Source organism: Poeciliopsis prolifica, unplaced genomic scaffold, assembly GCF_027474105.1.
Source record: "Poeciliopsis prolifica strain line A6 unplaced genomic scaffold, Auburn_PproV2 SCAFFOLD005, whole genome shotgun sequence".
Taxonomy (NCBI): Eukaryota; Metazoa; Chordata; class Actinopteri; order Cyprinodontiformes; family Poeciliidae; genus Poeciliopsis; species Poeciliopsis prolifica.
In genome coordinates this window covers 1,539,317-1,558,487 of record NW_026562380.1, presented here as the reverse complement: position 1 = coordinate 1,558,487, position 19,171 = coordinate 1,539,317, and the positions used below count along the sequence as shown (strand labels likewise).

At 34.8% G+C, this 19,171-nt stretch overlaps 1 protein-coding gene and 1 non-coding gene across 2 annotated transcripts; both read left to right on the top strand.

Moving 5' to 3' along the window:
• The first annotated feature begins 3,731 nt into the window (after nucleotides 1-3,731).
• Nucleotides 3,732-13,935, top strand: hcar1-3 (hydroxycarboxylic acid receptor 1-3). The gene is made up of 3 exons (XM_055029155.1): nucleotides 3,732-3,809; nucleotides 9,059-10,074; nucleotides 11,343-13,935. The coding sequence occupies exon 2, from the start codon at nucleotides 9,117-9,119 to the stop codon at nucleotides 10,062-10,064; it is 948 nt and encodes a 315-aa protein (XP_054885130.1). The 5' UTR covers nucleotides 3,732-3,809; nucleotides 9,059-9,116; the 3' UTR covers nucleotides 10,065-10,074; nucleotides 11,343-13,935.
• A 1,203-nt stretch (nucleotides 13,936-15,138) lies between these two features.
• trnai-uau (transfer RNA isoleucine (anticodon UAU)) lies at nucleotides 15,139-15,232 on the top strand. The gene is made up of 2 exons: nucleotides 15,139-15,176; nucleotides 15,197-15,232. It is a non-coding gene; the product is annotated as a tRNA-Ile (tRNA).
• The last annotated feature ends 3,939 nt before the right edge of the window (nucleotides 15,233-19,171 follow it).

Below are 19,171 nucleotides of genomic sequence, written 5' to 3'. Positions count from 1 at the left end.
AATATTGACAGCATTTTTTATATATTAATTGTGAATTAAATTATTTAAATAAAAATTTAATAATTCTTATTTATGTAGTTAATAATTAATTAATAACAATTTTACTTCTTATTTAAAATTACATAGCTACATTTAATTTTACTAAATTATTGTTATTGAGTGAAATGAAACAAGGTGTTTTTCTCTCATATTTGCCTGATGACATTAAATTAAAATTATTATTGTTCTTTAAATTGTACAAAATACATTCATAAATGGTGGAAATCTACTATCATGTTTTAAACAAAGTTTCATTTAATTTCATTTCAAATCTAACCCAGAGTGCAAAAACACAAGATTCAACAAAAATTAAGCTTAAATATAGAAGCTGTGTGAAAATAAGTAAGTACACCCCCCTTATCATTCAGCAGGGAAAGAGAAAAGGCAAAATTTTCATTGCAATATTTGATTAATGTAAATGTGCAAGCAGTTTTTCTTTATATGTCTCTGTGTGAAGACCTGGAGAGTCACAGCAAACCTTGCAAAGATATTATTAGTTTTTTTGCTTCAGTTTAATTTTATTTTGTTCTGATGTTTTGTTTACTTAGTTAATCAGTTAGTTTAGTTAGTTTTTAAAGTGGTTTAAAGTGCTGGTTTTCATTAGTAAAAATTCTTTATTTGTATTTTATTATCTATAATAGTAGCTTTAGTTTTTTTATACATTGGTTAATTTTTACATGCAGAATTCAAAAAAGGTTGTGTAGTGATTATATATATTTAATGGATATTCAACAGAAGATACTGTTAAAAAAATTTTCAATTATTGTTAAGCAACCAAATAACTGCCGTTTTATCCCAATTTAAGTTTCTACTGCCGCCATTTTGCAGACTTGTGTGATTCCCGCCAGGAGGATTATGGAGTGCCGTCATTTGCTGACAGATGACGTAAACTGCTCATGTAGGGCAAAAGCACCAGTTTGAAAGGGTAATAAACAGATTTATAGACACAAATCATTTCTCTGATTTCAGTAAGTTTTAGTTACCGTATTTTCTGGACTATAAGCCGCAGTTTTTTCCCCATAGTTTGGCCGGGAGTGCGACTTATACTCCGGAGTGACTTATGTGTGAAATCATTAACACATTATTATGTCATGTCACATGGTATTTTCACACTAAACCGCAAGAGGGCGCTCTAGGCCTGTGTTGATAATGTGTGTGGCAGAAGCTACCTCCGGAGTTAGCTGAGTTGTTTACAAGCGACGCCGAAGATGAAGATTTAGTGATTTGAAGAGACATGGATGGTTTGGTAAACTTGTTGGCATGTTATTTATACTATAGTTATCTGAATAACTAGTAATATGTTATGCTAACATACCAGGCACGTTCTCAGTTCGTTGTTAATGCATCATGTAACGTTAGCATACCGTACAATTATTCAGCCTGTTGTTGCCTCTATTCTATATTTATTGCCTTTCAAGATGACATGTCTGTTCTTGGTGTTGGATTTTATCAAATAAATTTCCCTCAAATATGCGATTTATACTCTGGAGCGATTTATAATCCGGAAACTTAGAATATAGTTCCAGTTAATTATAGTTTTTTTCTCCATCAATTAACATTTTCTCAATTTCAGTTCTTACAATAACCTTGTTATAGAAAATGGATGGACTTTTCTAGACATAAACTGTATTCTTCCTCTCTATAATCAGATTATTTACTTCCATGTCTAAATATATCATTAGGGAAGTTGAGTTATCAGCCTATTGACAAACACCATAAAAGCGACTGTATGGTTCTGCTGGCACAGTTCAGGTCTCATATTGGCCATAAATTTCCTGAGAGCAGATGTTACTCCTGGTGGTGCCAGTGTCGGGTCTTGTGTGTTTATTCTGCGAGTACAGTCATAAAACAGGCGGTCTAGTTGCAGACCTGTGGATCAGAGTCCAGTGATTCCAGCAAACACGCCTCTACGCCGGTGGGCGGGGCTTAATACTCAGTCCGGAAGTCAGTTACCATAAAGTTATCAAGGTTCTGTTGGAGAGATTATGTAGGGAAGTTCAAGATTTATAACCTTTATAAGAGGTGCTTATAAATATTGGTGAGATTTGAGTTTGTTTTGTGCGGTCTTTTCATTTTAGTGCTATAAAAGTACAAGTAAAAAGTGATTTGATTAAATAACTCAGAGAGGAACTGACTCAGTGATTAGGAAAAATGGGAAGTGATGTTCGCTTTAAATTACTGTAAAAAGGACTCAAAATGTCAACTTTTTTTTAAATGATCTTTACCAGGTTGTACAAAAATGTGCAAAAACACCAGTCAGATCCCTCAGTAAATAAAGGTGAAATCAAACTGAAACACTAAAGACACAACTAAGTATAACACAACATAAAATTTCAGGTTTGATGCTTTAACTCCTTGCAGTCACTGGCTGTGTTTCCATTAACCATAACATTGCGTAAATTAAAATTACAAAAATAATTTGGATTAATGGAAACATGTCAATTGACAAAGATACGTGTTTCTTCGTTGGCGGAAACCAACGAAGAAGAGATTAGGAGGTAGTGGAAGGATGATGATTTGTTTTTTTAAACAGTGTACAGCTGGTTCACAGAATCGCACAGTTCATAAAAAGTTGTGGATCATTCCAACGTGTTGAATCAGTCGCTTTTCTGTAAAATCGTCAAAAACAATTTTCCATAAATGCCGCATACGTTGCCGTTTTTCAGACGCTAACGGCTCCTCTGACGTCAGCGATGTGCAAATGTTTCACTTAACTGCTGTGATTTTTAACAACTCACTGCGTGAACAAGCTTATTCACCTGTGATTTTGATTCCATTTGTTATTTAATGGAAACATTGCAATGACGAAATGGTGCTTTTTCAACATTAACGCGTATTTGTAACGCAGCTTTTGACCACGAGTTACCGAAGTCAAATAAAACAAGCTGCTTGGCAGATACCAAAAACTGAGTCATTAATTAGAATATCTACAAAAAGAACAGCTGAAAGAAAAGAAAAAAGTTACTGTAGTGGACCAGGGCCACCAGGGAAAGCAGAAAAAAACTGCAAAAATAAAAAAAGATTTTATCAAATTTTTGCAATCACAAATTTTTAATATTTTTTTTACTATATAATTTAATTTGCTTTTCAATCGTTACTATAAATTATTATTGAAAATTCAAAAATTATTTGAAATTCTCATCTTTCTGATTAGCTGTCATTCAAATTGATTGAGCTGCTTTGCTCCTGAAGCTGCATAGCAAGTGTGAAATTGGCAAGTTTTTAAAAATGTTGAGCAGCCAAGAAGTGAAGGAAGCTGCTAAAATCAGGAAAAGAGATGCAGCTTTTAAGTTAAACAAACGTAAGAAATAAAGACTTGTGAATAAAAGTGAGGGAAAAAACATTTAATGAGTTGATATTACTGGACACCCGGTCATAAAATCAGTCGTTGGGTGTACTTAGATTTTCAAAACCACAAGTTTCCATTTTCACTTTCACAACAATTACTCTTCTTTGTTCTTAATCATAGATAAAAAATATTTTAACAGCTGGTGAAGTACCTGAAAGTATCAAAACAGGGTGTGTTTTTTCTTTTCCTTTTCTCCCGTATGTAAATCCTGTACAGTCAGCGTGTCATGAGTAATTCCTGAGCTAAAATGTAAGTTTGTGGCCAATTTTTTTCTCTGGAAATGTTTTTGCTAACATCGTGTTATGACAAGTCCTCACACAACCAGCTTCATGTAGAAGGAGATCTCACACTTTGCACAGTAGAGCACTTTCACTCTCGCTACGCGCTTCATTGTCTTCACCAACTGAACGCATTACTGCTGGTGAGTATGAAAAACTACACTTTTACACGGTTTTTATGGATGCATGTGGTTTTTTTCTGCAGTTTGATCTAGATGTGTTGCATTACTTTCATATAAAAAAATAAATAAAAGAGGAAAACCTGAGTCAAAGCGAACTCTTGAAATATTCGGCAGAAAAAAAGATGAAGATGTTGATACACTGCAAAATCTTATCAAGTATTTTTGATGTACTATCTTAGTAAATCTGAATTCAGATTAAATTAAGGTACAAACAACTTTGAAGCTAGAAATATGAGGTTGTTTTAAGACAATTTTAATTTGAATAAAAAGGTTATAGTTATAAGTGACGTAATGATTAAAGACTTTCGAACTTATAATAGGGAAAAATGTTGGTTTCACTGAGAAATTATTTAACCTATAACTAATAATTTCCATTAATATTAAGGAATTGTTGACTTAAAACAAGCTACTGTTTATTGATGAAAAGTTTCTTGTAAGTTATTTTTTTCTTATTTCAAAAGGACTAAGATATTTGCATTAGAAACTAAACCAAAAATATTTGGTAAGATTTTATGCAACTTCCTGCAGAAAACATGCAGAAAATGGCAATTTTAACCTCATGATAATTGTTTTATAATCTGTTGTGCAACTTTCAAAGCACATTTCTCAAAAAACATTAATAAAGCTGAGTTTGGCTTTCACTTGCACAGGTATGCACTGAAATACTTTTAATTTAACGTCACTGCGCTGCTGAAGCCTTTCTGCATGATCTTACAGCAATTCCTACAATAATCTTCTATCTTCACCCAAAGAATGACTCAATTTTAAATGTGCTTAATAATATTTAAAGTTAGTGAACCATAAATGTTATTTCTAAAGGAGTTGTTAATTGTTTTCATGCAATAGAGTTATATAAAAACAAAGACTGCAGTTCTGGGCATGCCCTCTCTGATTCGGGTTTTCCCTTTTCAATCGGTGCAAATATTTCCTCATAGTTGTTTGTTTTTTTAAGCCCACTTCCTAGAGCATAAATTCACAAAAATACCTTTACATGCATACCTTACTTTACTTCTGAACTGATAAATGTTGTGTCTTCTCTGTAGGACCCATAAAATACACTACAAAACCATTAAATCTTACCGAAAAACCCCCTAACGTTTAGCTTATAACATGGAGAAAAAAACTGATTATTTCACTTATAATTAATGCCTTTTCATCAATATTAAGATATTATTGACTTAATAAGCTCCTATAACTTGCTGAAAAGTTGCTTGTAAGTTTGTTTTGTTTTATTTTAAGTGATTTGCACAAGAGAGTAGACCAATAACATGGTAAGATTTTGTGTTTTTGCAGTGTAGATTCATCATAAAGCCACCGGAGTGAAAAAATATTGGCATCTTAGAGATTACTGTATTTTGGAAAGGACCTGAGTAGACATGAAAAGCTGATTTTAAATGATAATTTTATTGCCTGAAAGAAGAAAAATATCTAAGCTACCTAGTCAAAACATAAATGACCGCAATTATGAGTCAAATGTGATTTATCACATTGTTTTTATTCAGTTCCACTGATTTCAGCTTCACTTACTTAAACAGAACCCGTCTGGCAACATGAAGTAGGTCAATATCCATCAAGAGAGAAAGCTGGAGGAAGTGGTGAACCTTCCCAGAAATGATCAATATACCAAAATCGCTTCAAGGCCATTTCAACACAGGAACCCAGAGCAGCAGCCAGAGTTCTGCAGGTCCAACTTTCCTCAGTGAAAGTTCACGATTCAACAACAGAAAAAAGAGAAATTGAGCAAAAAATGGCCTCAAGGCAGAGACTATTGACAACCAAGAGATCATTTCATGTTGATAAACATTGATGATCACTTTGACTGCTGGAAATTATTCTGTGAACTGATGAGATAAAAGTGGAAGTTTTAAACCTGTAATAGTGTGACTTTTACATAAACTTATGTTTTTATACATATTTGTTGAAACTGTCACAATTTTATCACAGTTTGACAGTCAGTGAAAAAAAAGAAGTCCTCTGCCTTCTAGTGCAAACTAGAAACGACCAATCAGTAAGTTTTGGATTTGCAATAACTAATTTCCCTTTTCTACAATTTTTAAATTTTTTTTTACATTTTCTTGGATTTTGGCCCCCATGGCAGAAAGTTTGACTCCCCTGCTTTGATAGGTTTCGTGTTCGGCTGTGAATTTGCCACCTTCTTGGCTCCGGTTTTGTTTTTTCTCAGTTATTTTTGTAGTTGTCTGACTCCTGTTTCCCCCTGAGTCATTATTTTCGTTGGTATCAGTACTAACATCTCTCCCTTTCACTCCATCTTCCTTCTTTTCTGCGTACATGTTTATGGGCATGTCTGGTTTCTGGAAATATTTTTGTGTTTTGTTTAGACTTTTGGCATCTGCAGCCCTTTGTTTTGTAATAATAAGCATTAATCTTCTTTATTACATTTGCCTCCTTCGAAGAAAAACAATAGATATAGAAATAACATTAACACCTCCAGGCTGTTGCTGTTTACACTTTTATCAAAATAATTACACGTTAGCGAAAGATGCTGCTCCAACTAATATCTTACATTGGCTGTAAAACAAGCCCAAATCATGACCCGCCCACCACCGTGGTTTGAGAGTTAATCAGGTTTTTGAGCTGATATGTTGTGTTTGTGTTCACTTTTTTTCTAATGAAGACCCTTAAACAAGCCAGACATTCTTTTTTTTTTTTTTTTTTTGATGTCAGAAACTTTAAATTTTAACTGAATCCTATGTAATCGGAGAAGAAGCTGTTTGGTTTTTATCTAATTTCTTTCAGCGTTTATCAGTCTGAGCACTTTTGGGAAAATTGGCAACTGCCTACAAATATTTTCTGCTTATAAATAATCTTTGCCACTTTCTAAGTTTAGTACTGACACCTTTGCTTTTTGTCAGTGTGTCAACATATGCATTTGTGCTTGCGTTTAGAGTTGGTCACACTTCAGCAGAGGTGGATGGAGTCGCCAAAAATTAAAAAACAAAAATTCTAATCTTTTTCCAAATACAGTATCACCGATTAAAATGTTAATCATTTAATATTTAACATTACAACATCAAGTGATATGAAATTTTGTGGACATTTTAATGACCAAAATGAAAATAATTCTGTTAACTTACTTAACAGAATTAAGTTAAGTTCTTACTTAATTCTGTTAAGTAAGAATTATATAAAATTTAAACAAAATTTTTTTTTTTCCAAATTTCTTACTAAAAAAGAAAGAAACTTCAGTGAAAGTTAAATTTTCATAAGTGTGTTTGGTGAAATGTTGGTTAAAAAAAGATAGTTCAACATTTAGTGAAGTTACTCACAGTTGGCAGACATTTTACTCAAGAAACAGTAGTGATACTTCAGTAAAATTAAAAAGTAAAGCATAGCAAAAATACTCTTAAAGTATATTTTTAAAAAGTTATTCAAGTAAACTCTGCATTCATGATGGTCAAATAACTCAAATTCAGTTGTAAAACTTCATTAATTCTTAAATGAAATTAAATATTGTTGAGACTCATTAGGTTTCTTGGATGGCTGTGGGCAGGAAGGATCTCCTGCAGCAGTCAGTATTACAGCAATTCTGAAGACGCCTCTGATTGAAGACACTCTGATACAGTTTTTTTTTATTTTATGAAAAATTCTTATTTACACCGTCATCTCCAAAATATTCCCCAAAAGAGAAAAAGCCTTCTTCATCAAGTTGTTGAGAAAAAAATCATTTTCCTCAACGATCTGTTGCACTGAAATCTCCCCACAATGAAGAACAATATAATATATTTCTATCATAGTCTCATATACTTGGCTGCAATAAGAGGCTAATAATAAAAGCTACTTTTGCCTTTCTATCATCTTAAACTTTTTTCTAACATGCTCCAGATCAGTGGTTCCCAAAGATTTTCTGGGATTACAATAAAATCCCTCTCACTCTTCTTAGTGCCTTAAAATTAAAACCAGGAGGAAAAAAAAAAGTCAGCCATTTTGTTGACTCAACAAATCAGCAAAAAAACTAAGGAAAAACAGGTAGATAACAATCAGAGGAACTGAATATCGGCTGACATTTATAAAAAAAAGGTACTAGATCTCACATGGTAGAAACAAACAATGGAACCGGTTCTGGTTCGGTAAAACAAAACATGAACTAAAGAATCTGCATCAAAGTAGATATCAGAAATCCAGGAATGGGTGAGAAATCTTAATCTGAACCAAGCCTTGTTGCAGCTTTACTAAACCAGATTTAAAAGCATCAGCTAAGTGAAGCCAGGTTAAAGTAAACCTGTCACAGTGAGCGTTCATCCTCTACCCACATCGACAGACCATAAGGCCGATCACAGATTAACTGATTCAGGTCATAAATTATGAGTTTCTTTCATAGAGCAACAGATAATATTAAGATTTCTATAAATAAAATTATAAAGTTCGTAGTATGTAATGCGCATTCATTCACTTCAGCTATGTTTGGTGTGTTTGATCAAACTTCAGTTTGTTTGCCTAGAAAGTCTGGTTCGTTTGCGCAAACAAACTCTAATGCGGACCAAAAATGCGAACTCTGGTTCGTCTAAAAGCCTCAGTCTTGGTTCAGTTCAAGTGAATTCTGGTGCAGTTTGAATGCGTATGTGAACACAAAGTGGACCAGAAACTGCTCCAAAAGCAGGAAATGGACAACAGTGCAGGGCATTCTGGGTAAACACAAGCAAACGTGCTAGTCTGTTGCTAGAGAATAAACTTTGTTTTTCTCCCAAAGACAAAAAATATCCTCCAACCGTTAAAATCTGACGCCATTTAATTTTTGTTTACATTTTGTAAAGAAGGAAGTTGTGCTCAGCGTCTCCTTCAGAGGTTTTCATGTTGTTTCCTTCAGTGGTTCTTGGCGCAGCGCCACCACAGGCGAGGAGGGGAACTGGTTTTTCAAATTATTTGTTTTTTTTTGATGCAGTGCAAAGAGAAATCGAACTGAAGCAGCTGAAAATGCAACAAATGTTGCTACTTACATCCTCAATTATCAGGGCATCTGGTGTGAAAATACTTAAGCAGCTCTTTTACCTTCTGTATGGCTTTGCCAACCCTTTCTATGTCTTTGTGTCAAGTTGTTTCTTTGCCACATCATTCACCCATTTACATGTTTGTATATCAGTTTATTCTTTAGTCTTTTGTCATTCCTAAAATAATCTGAACCCTAACATTTGCTTTCACATTGTTTCCAATATAACAATAGTCTAATCAGTTTTTATTCTTTTCCTTGGTAGTGTCAACCCACTTGTTGACATTTCAGCGAGTGGAAAGATCCAACGATACTCTGCTAGAATGACTTCAGGGGGAAATGTGACCTACTGCAGACTTGGGAACAATGAATCTGCAAACGTGTTGGTGATCGTTTTCCTGACTATCGAGACTCTGGTGGGGCTGCCAGGCAGCATCCTCGCGCTGTGGATCTTCTGCCGCCGTATGAGGCTCTGGAAATCCCACGTCACCTTCCTCTTTAATCTCTGTCTGGCCGACTTCCTGCTCTTCCTCAGTGTGCCCTTCCGCATCGACACCCACTTCCGAGGCGACGACTGGCAGTTCGGGCCGGTTTGGTGCCGCATAAACCTGTACATGCTGTCCGTCAATCGATCTGCCAGCATTTCGTTCATGACGGCAGTGGCAATCGACCGCTACCTGAAGGTGGTCCATCCGCATCATCCCATCAGTCGACTGACCTCGACTCTGGCGCACAAGCTGTCAGCACTGATATGGCTCGTTGTGATTTTATATCGTATTCCGTTGTTGACGATCAACCTCCTCCATGAGGTGGAAGAGAAGAAAATGTGTCGCAGCTTCCACTACTACGAAGACCTGCCAACGGCAATGAAAATGCACTATGCAGCCTACGTCCTAGAGTTCTTCCTGCCTTTGTTATTGCTCATTTTCTGCTCCGTCAAGATCGCCTGCCAAATACGAAGGGTTCAAATGGAGAAAGAGAGAGCACGGCGCGCCATCCGAGCTGTAATGGTCATCAATATGGTGTTCATCCTCTGCTTCATGCCAGGCGTCGTCACAGGCCTGGTGGGGCTCTACATAAAGATGTTCCACCCAGAAGCGTGTGAATCCTACAAGTTATGGATCAATCTCTTCATGGTGAGCATTGGCTTCACCTACCTCAACAGCGCCTTGGACCCCGTCATCTATTTCTTCTCCAGCTCAGTGTTTCATGACACTCTGAAGAACTCCTTCAAATGCAAGAGGGGCATCAGTGAAAACAGCACCCTATAACCGCTGACAGGTAAAGACCACAACAATTAAGGTTTTGTTTGATTGAAAAGAACAGAAACAGATTTTTGAGATGGTGCTTCAGTATTTCCACATAATACTGACTACTACTGCAAGCTGCATTTATATTATTGAAGATATGATTGCTCAATTTAACTTTTTGAAAATAAATTAGAATATTTATTTTACAATTATAAAAATTGGGATGAGGTGGTTTATTGGTTTACTTTGTAAAACGGCGGCAATGGAAACACTTTTTTTTGCATCACACGAGTCGCATGATCAGCAACTGGATTTTACTACTGGCAGAAACGACAAAGAAGTAGACAGGAAATAGTTGAAGGATAATGGCGCTGTCTGTTTTTAATGACTCATTAAATGGACTCTCTTATTCACGTGTGATTTTAGTTTTCTTTAAATGAAAACATTACTGTTATGAAATTGAGTTTTTGTGACATTAGTTGAATATTTTGTGTACATTTGTAATGCAAACGCACCTTTTGACAAAATATATTGTGTGAAGTCGTCCAGTTCTTCCTGCAGTTCTTCATGTTATCTATGTAAGCCACAATTAGCAGGGCTTGCTTAATTCCTTCTTTTTGTGCTAAATGTAAAGTTGGTCATTATGGACAAAACAAAAATCTATTTCAGAGTCACCACATAACAGAAAAAGTCTAAAATTGAGGTTTCATCCTTGAGCGTGTTTCCAATCTGGTTTTGCTGCTTTTAGTCTAAACTTTATTCCAGCTTGACTGCCATTTGGGACACTCTGACGAACTTTAGCCAGGACCTTTTTTGTTCTATTTATCCTCACATCTTTCACCAAAGCATCTCAAAGACGGAACAATTTCATTTCAGAATAGTGAGATGAGAAACTTGACACCTTCATGCATCTGATGAAACCGTCATCCACCGCTCTCTTTCTGAAACCTTGATCAGTTTTCCCCATGATGTCACACAAAGACACAAACTGTTGTTCTCTTGAAATATACCCACAATAATATACCCACAATTGCACCCCCAATTTAATTGTTGTGGCCTTACAAAACAATTACAAAATCAGACTTGTTAAGAGGTGGTGTTGCCCAACGTCTGTCCTTACAAAATGTTTCTCTGTCATTATTTTCACAAGCCCAAACTGGCCTAAACCAGGAAATGTGTTGCTTATTTTATGTCAGACAAAGAGGGAGAAGTATATTTGTTTGTGCAGACAATGGGTTTTAACGTTGTGTTTCTAAAGAGAAAATACTAATTTACTGATTTCCTCATTTCTTTCCACAGCAATATTCCACAGAAACAGTCTTCTTCTTCTTCGTGGGATTACAGATCTGGATGCAGGACGGATACTGAAGAGCCACTTTTACACACAACTTACCCATAAAAAATACTTAATTTAACAGAACAGAACAAATACAACACATTTCTTCCAGACCAGACCAGAACTTTTTCTTTAGTGCTGATGTTTTACAGTGTGTCATTGACTGGTGTATAATGTAGCAGCTTCCAAGCGTCTCGATGCACTCTAAAACATATTAGTTGTTGTAATTCTTGAAAAGGATTTTATCAGCAGTACAGACAGTTTTTCAACTGATGATCTTGTAATAGTACAACGCATAAAATCCGCACTTACTTTTGAAATTAATGGTATTTTAGAAAAAGCGTATCTTGTATTTCTTAAGGTGGAATGATGAGTAGTTAGTAGGTAACTACTTTAACCTGCTAAGACGGGATGAATTGAAAGTATTCCCACCTTTTTGCTGGACAATTTCCACAAAAAACTATTAATGCTGAAATTCTTTGTTGGTAAGTCTAAGGAAAAATACTCAGAAAACCATTCAATATTGTTTTATTTTCACTCTGCATTTGTAAGACTTCAAAGTTTAGTCTGATGCTTGGTTTTCCTGAAGATTTTACATGTTTTTCTAAATAACCAAATTATCTATTTCTACATATTTTGAAGCCAGTGACTAACTGTCAATGCTTTACATATTTTAATAAGACATTAACCAATAAAAAGGGTTGCTAATCCACAAAAGTACATTTGCTGAAGTTTAAAAAACTGCAGAAGTAAGACAGTTTGTGTCACAGCTTGTTGATCTCAATTGCTGCAGAATGCTGCAATTTTTGTAATAACCGATTTGCTTTTCGCTTGAAAGTTTTCCACAGCAATTTTATGAGACATGCAACTCAAGAAAATGTTGCTAACTGCTAGCCAAAGTGAGGCTAACTCTGAGACACCTTTTAAAATTAAACCACTTTTATAATTTTCATTATATTGTATTTTTATAAACTTTTAACTGGATGACACATTTGGGTAAGACAGTTATTTAATAAATGTCTATACTTATAAACAGGAAGTCCATAATATATTAATCACCTTACCTTTTTTTTAAACACATGCTAAGCTACATGTGCTAATAAACTTGCTAACTTCTCACCATATTTAGCCAGAAAACTACCTAACACAATAGTAAATTCATATGTAACAATAGAAGTATATTAATTTTTCAGCATTCCCAAATTTTTTATCACTAGATTTCTAGTTTGTATAAAAAACTAATTGTTACGGGAGACATGCTAACACTGTCTTAATGTGAATAACCATAAAAATACTATTAAAATAACTGTATAAAGCAAGCATGACTGTGGTTTAAATGTCTGTCAAGCAGTGTTCAGATGAACCACTATGAAAACATTTATGAAAATTGAGTTTTTGTTTTTTTAAAATTTTAAAACTACAATGATGGTGCGATGCCTCCATCCTGGTTGCTGGAACAATCTGGTCTTATTTTCTTATTTCTCTGTATCCAAGTGTGTTAAAGGAGTTGTTTAGCACAGGTTATATTCTGACTACTCACTAACTACAAATTTTCTTTGTATGACCTGATCTAACAGACATGACTAGAATAGCAAAGCTACATGCTAGCTTTTCCTTGGCTAATGCTTTTTTCCAGTTGTTTTTCTTTTCCTTTAGTCAACTAAAATAGTTTACTGTACTATTTTAGTTGACTGAATTTCATGAAACAATTCTCCAAAAATGTCTTTAATCTCAAATAAAATAAATATATATTCAGACTGTATCACATTACAGAAATATAACAGTATTAGGACCATGCAAATAAGAAATAAAATAAAATTACAAGAATAAACTTGTACAAGAAAAAAGTCATAATGTTATGAGAATGCAGTCAATATAATATGAGAATAAAGTTGTAGTATTATGACTTACTTCCCATGCAACTTTATTGTAGTTGCATGGGATTTATTCTTGTAATATATATATGTATTACAAGAATAAATCACTCAGTTAAAGAGTTTGATCCACCACCACTAACAAAACAATAATTCATGTTGAGTTAAGACGTTTATCTCCGTCCAGACTACAAGTATGCAGAAACAGCCTTTAAACAGGGAAGGGGTCAAACAAGAGGTCAAGTGTGTAGAAAATAGTAAATAAATTAAAAAAAAACTTAATTTGCACTTACTTGGCTTGCAGCATTTAGTATTTGCTTGCAGTCGTGTTTGATTTAGATTGTTTTTAAAGAATAAATGCATCAAAATGTACATCTCTATTTACTGTATATGTGCTGTTTGTTCTAACTTTCTGAGCCAAAATAAAATAAACACTGAAGTCGCTGAAATGATTCTTGAATGTAATGTTTTTAGAAAAAAAGAAAGAATATTAAGGACTAATTTGTTTATTTTTCTGGCAATAAAACTGTGCATTTATGTTTATTTTCATCTACAGTATGTCAATGTTTCTTAACTGGCTTGTTGTGCATTATTCTGTTTATCTCTTTGTTACGCACCATTCCTCTGTATGTTCACACCCATGGTTACATGTTGGAAATTAAACATGATCACTGAAATCTCATCCAAGGCTGCTTTATTTTACCAGTTCCTAAATTTATGTTTCTCACATCAGGAGAAACAGAAATTTTTCCTGATGAGAAACTAGATGAGTTAATTGTTGAGAATTTGGAGCTGTTTTCCCTGGTTCATGGTGAGAAATGTCACATCAAAACATTGGAGAATGAGGACCTCTACTGGTCCAGAGGGTGAACATAATCACAGCCATTGATCCTGCTATTCTTGCTTTGGGAATAAATAAATATAAATATATTCTGTCAAATATACAGCTATCCAATAATAGTACAGTTATTTACAGTGAAAGTTGTTTCCCATCTTTCCATTTGCATCTGTGAATGACAGCCAGTATATCATTCTCAAAAGTCAGAATAAAATAAAATACAGAAGTCTTTCCAAATTGTTATTATGCTAATAAACTTGCTAACTTCTCACCATATTTAGCACAGGTTATTTGTAAAAACTGGGATCCTAAATAAATGGAAATAAATAGTCATGAAAAGTCTTCCAAAAAAAATTATATACACTTAATTATTTAACTCCAGGATGAGAGGTGAACTAATATACAATTATCTAAGTGGACAAAATGGATTATACAGTAAATATTTATTTTTTAAGGAATTCCTATGACTTTTTGAGCTGAATTGGTGGATTTAATAAACTTCTTAATAATTTGGGAAGATTGGCCTGAATATGTAAATCTAGTAAAAATGTACATTTATTTGTAAATATTTTTGAAAACACAGTTTATCCAACTTTCTCTCACTTTAGAGACGAGTGTAGTTTAGTGAGGAAATCCTACGTTTTGTTGTGCCACGTTTACGTGCGCGCTCCCGCGACGAATCCCTCGAATGGAGAACACGCCGCTGGTGAACACGCGGGGAACTTCCACCCACCACGTCGTTAAAAAGAGACACTGAAGGTTCATAAAGAGCCACTGCAATCTTTATTCCTTTTATATTTAGTTTAATTCCGGTTCTGCTTGTATTAATACCCATTTTGGGGGGTTTTATGTCGTCCCGCGAACAGGTAATGTGCAAATAAAACGGAAAAAATCTTCCGTTTGAGTAACGTAAACATTTGTGTAACGTATTATCCACATGTAAATAGAATAATAATAAAGAAAACGTTTTACACGAAAACATATAAAGATTACGTCATCAGGGGGTGTAGCATGGTTATATACCCAAATGCTCACCGTTGACAGTAGGCTCCAGTGGCGCAATCGGTTAGCGCGCGGTACTTATATGTCAGTACACTGCAGAGCAATGCCGAGGTTGTGAGTTCGAGCCTCACCTGGAGCAGTCTTTTGGTATTTCCTCCTGGAACGTTCTGCCTCTAAAATTTGGTCCGGTTCAGTAATCTGCTCTAGTTATACGTTTTTGGTTCTATATTCTGGTTGTGTCTGTAGATACTCTTTAAAAAATTAAATTCAAACCAGTAAGGAAGCTGAACGTGGACAGCATTGTCCTCGCATTGATGTCTTGTCTTTCTGCCTGAGTTAATACAAATGTTTGAATATTTTAATGGTATCCTAATAGTTAGTATAATAATTATTAATTATTATTATTAATTATTATTATTATTATTATTATTATTATTATTTAGCATTTTGTCAATTTCTTAGCATTCAGTTTATGATTACTGTACTTGTAGGTAGTCTTTAATTTATGTTTCATTTTGAAATATTTAAATACTGATGCATTTTAACAATGCCCGCACAGTTTTCTGTGTGTATTCTTAAGCAGTATTTTATCTAGCAGTGTAGATTTAGTTTCACAAACAGCAGGGGGCAGTAGCGCTCCATCTGCACAGACCGACAACCAGAGGAAAAATAGTTTGTTTTGAAATATGACTTCAATAAAGACATATGACAGTTATTTAAATATTGGCCTCTGTGGTATATGATCTAACCTGTTAGGCTGGTATTATTTTTGATATTACAACTAAAACATATTGTCAAAAATTTTTGGTTTTAAAATAACTGGAAGGAAAATATAACTATTTTTATGAAAGTGATCCAAATCGTGAAAGAATTGAGTGAAAATAGTTTAATTTGTTGAATTTAATTATTGACTTTGCAGTTACACGTTTCCCCGCCAGAGGCCGCTGTTGTCCACCATTTGGACATTCCTCTTTTCTTTGTTTTTATTTTTTCCCGCTCATTCTTGAATCTAACTGGCTGGATGTCCTTTTTGAATAAAAACAAGTTGATTTCTTCTTCTTCTTTACCCACTTGTGCTTTCTGTGTCCTCATCTCAATTCCTATTTTTCGTGACAGCATTTTAAAAAATGCAGATAAAAATGTTATCTTCTGTTCTCTGTATGTTAAATGTGTGCCTTCATGCATGCATAGTGTTTTGTATTATGTGAATGTTATTTCACTGGGTGTAAAAATGAAATGATCCAAAAAATTACTTACTACACAAAGCAAAAATAAACATAAAAATGGATAAAAACATAAGAATTACATATTTTAATTGACTTTCAAAACAACAAGATTAATTCAAGCAAAAAAAAAAATTGAGGTTGACATTTAAAACAGTCAAGCAAATACATGTTTTTCATGCTTTCATTGCTTTCTCTAATCTGTACCTGTTTGTGTAAACACGGCCATGTTTTGTTTTCCTCTCCATTCTTCCACGGTAAACTTGAGTTGTTGCAACTTGTGTTTCCATCAAACACAAAACAAAAGAAACCCACAGCCAACAGAAAAGTAACACTAAGCTTTAAAGGTCCAAAATATGTTCAACTGGAATCATTCTCACAGTTTCAGTGTTTACAAAATCACATTTTGGATGCAAGATCTGTCTTTTATAGTCCAGGAACTGGATCCTTTATTAGATTTATTAGGTACTTCTGTTCTTATTACCACAAATGTTGAATCGACATGGGAGCAACTCAATGCCTTTAGGTGTTTAGAAGTTGTGAAATGGACAAACATGAACTGACAGTTCACGTAGGTTCGACAAAATCGGAGAATAACAGATTGGAAAAAAGCTGCCTCATCCGATGAGCCTCAATTTTAGCCGCCACATTTAAACAGACATGTTATGATTTGGCATAAACAAAATGAAGGCAGGGATCCGCCCTGCCTTGCATAACCGGTTCAGCCTGGTGGTTGTGGTTTAATGGTGCAGGAGAAGTTTTCTTGGTGCACTTTTTGTCTGTTTGTACTGCGTATCTCTGGTAATTGCAGGACTGCAACCATCCACAAATATCTAAATTGTGCAAATACTCGACATCCACCTTTAAAACATAGTTAAACACCAAATATATGGTAATATGCATTAATACGCACAGTGGAAACCATCTTAGCACTGCTGCAGAAGCTGCTCTTTGGGAACAGCCAATCAGCTGCAGAGAAAATGAAGGAACTCCTGGATTGGCTGGTTTGCAGATGCTAACTGATAGCATGTGAAGTCGCTTTGGTATTTTAGCTTCCCAAGCTGCTTTTCATTTGAATATTTCAGATTTGTTCCACACAGTACTCCATACACAGGCAAAAAACAAAAGCAATATCAGGAAAATATAGTAAATTTGGGGTATTTAACATGCCTGTTCCCTAAAAGTGTGAGTTTAATGCATTTGGTATTTTCTTTTGGTGTTTTGTTTTTGGTCTGCATTTATTTTAGTAGGGAGCACAGCTTAACTCAGATGAATGGACTTTGAAGGGTAAATGGTAAGTTTACAACTTTTATCCTTGTTTCTTGTGTCAGAAAAGATTTCTCTGTCAATTTTCAGAAAATTTTATCTTCTATATCCATGTTTCTATTGATCCTATAATTGTACAATTTAACATTTTGAAAATAAATTGCAATAGAAACACTTTTTTCAGATCAACTCGATCAACAACAGGATGTTACTACTGACCAAAACCATGAAGAAGAAAACAGGAAGTAGTTGGAGTCTGTTTTTTAATGACATATCGCATGAATAAACTCTTTCACGTGTGATTTTAATAGCATTTTGTCTTTGATGGAAACAAAGCAATTGTGAAACTGTGTTTTTTCAACATTAGCAAGATGTTGGCAAAGTTTTGCCCACATTTGTGATGGAAACTCAACTGCATTTGTTAATAAGAGACCCATAATAAAGAAATAATAATAAGTTACAAGCAGTTTAAACTTCCTTCATCTGCTGTGTGGAAGGTTCTCCATCCAGAAACTGTTTGCTAATTTCTCTGGTTTTCTGTCAAAATCCTTGCTGAAAAAAGCAAAGTTCTTGACCTTAAAGTTAAAAAGTCATTCCTCCTCATTGAAAAACAGGCTCCTGGAAGAAAATGACAGGTCATAGAGGTCGACTAGTTTCACTGTAGGTTCACATCAACCAACTCTGTCCATCTAAAGTACATTTTTTGTCATCATGTGTTTGGGCGTCATTTTTATATTCTCTCTTATGGTTTCCACATGTAGCAGTCAGATGGTACCATCATCAGATGGAACGGATGATGATGATGATGAGTGTGATAAAGGAAAGTAAACAAAGCTTTGTCTGGGAGTGCGTAGATGTTATGCTGAGACCTGTTTCATATTTCTGCCCTGATTTCCCCTGCAGCAGTAAATGTCTTGATTCAGTGATGCAGATCTGTGTGGTCTTCTCAGATTGAGCTATCATATCTTCCACCACGCCTTTCATTTGCCGTTTAATTAAAATAAACGTGTCGTGGGAGCAGTTTATTTACGTGTTCAAGCTGTAGGAAATCTGCGACAGTGAGCCGGGATCTTTAGGTCCAAGGCCGACCCCCTACTGCTCCAACCATGCAGCTATGTGCCAATAACTCCCATCTGTGTTTGGTTAGTGTTGAGTGTAGATGCACCATCTAGCTGTGTGACGGCTCCTAGGCCCAGCTGTTATGTATGGCAGCCTGTGGGGCTATAATTATCATCATTAGTGTTTTTTTTTCACTTTCTTTTTTATGTTTTTTTCTTCTTCTTTTAAGCCTGGAGCGACTTCACTGATTAAGTATCGATCAACTCACCATTGAAAGGAAGTGAGGTTTATTATTATTATTATTATTCAAAATGGATGTAGGTTTTTCCTGGAGGACATTAGATGATCATTCGCTTTTTAATTTTATGGAGCTGGACGCGTGCACAACTTGCCTGCATGTTGCCAATAACTAGACTCCATCTATTTGTTGCAGCGAGTTAAAATAAGTTATTCTACTAAACTGATATTAGTGAAAGAGATGCGTTTTAATGATCCACATAGTCAAAATCATGACTGTCAGGTTTGTTTAA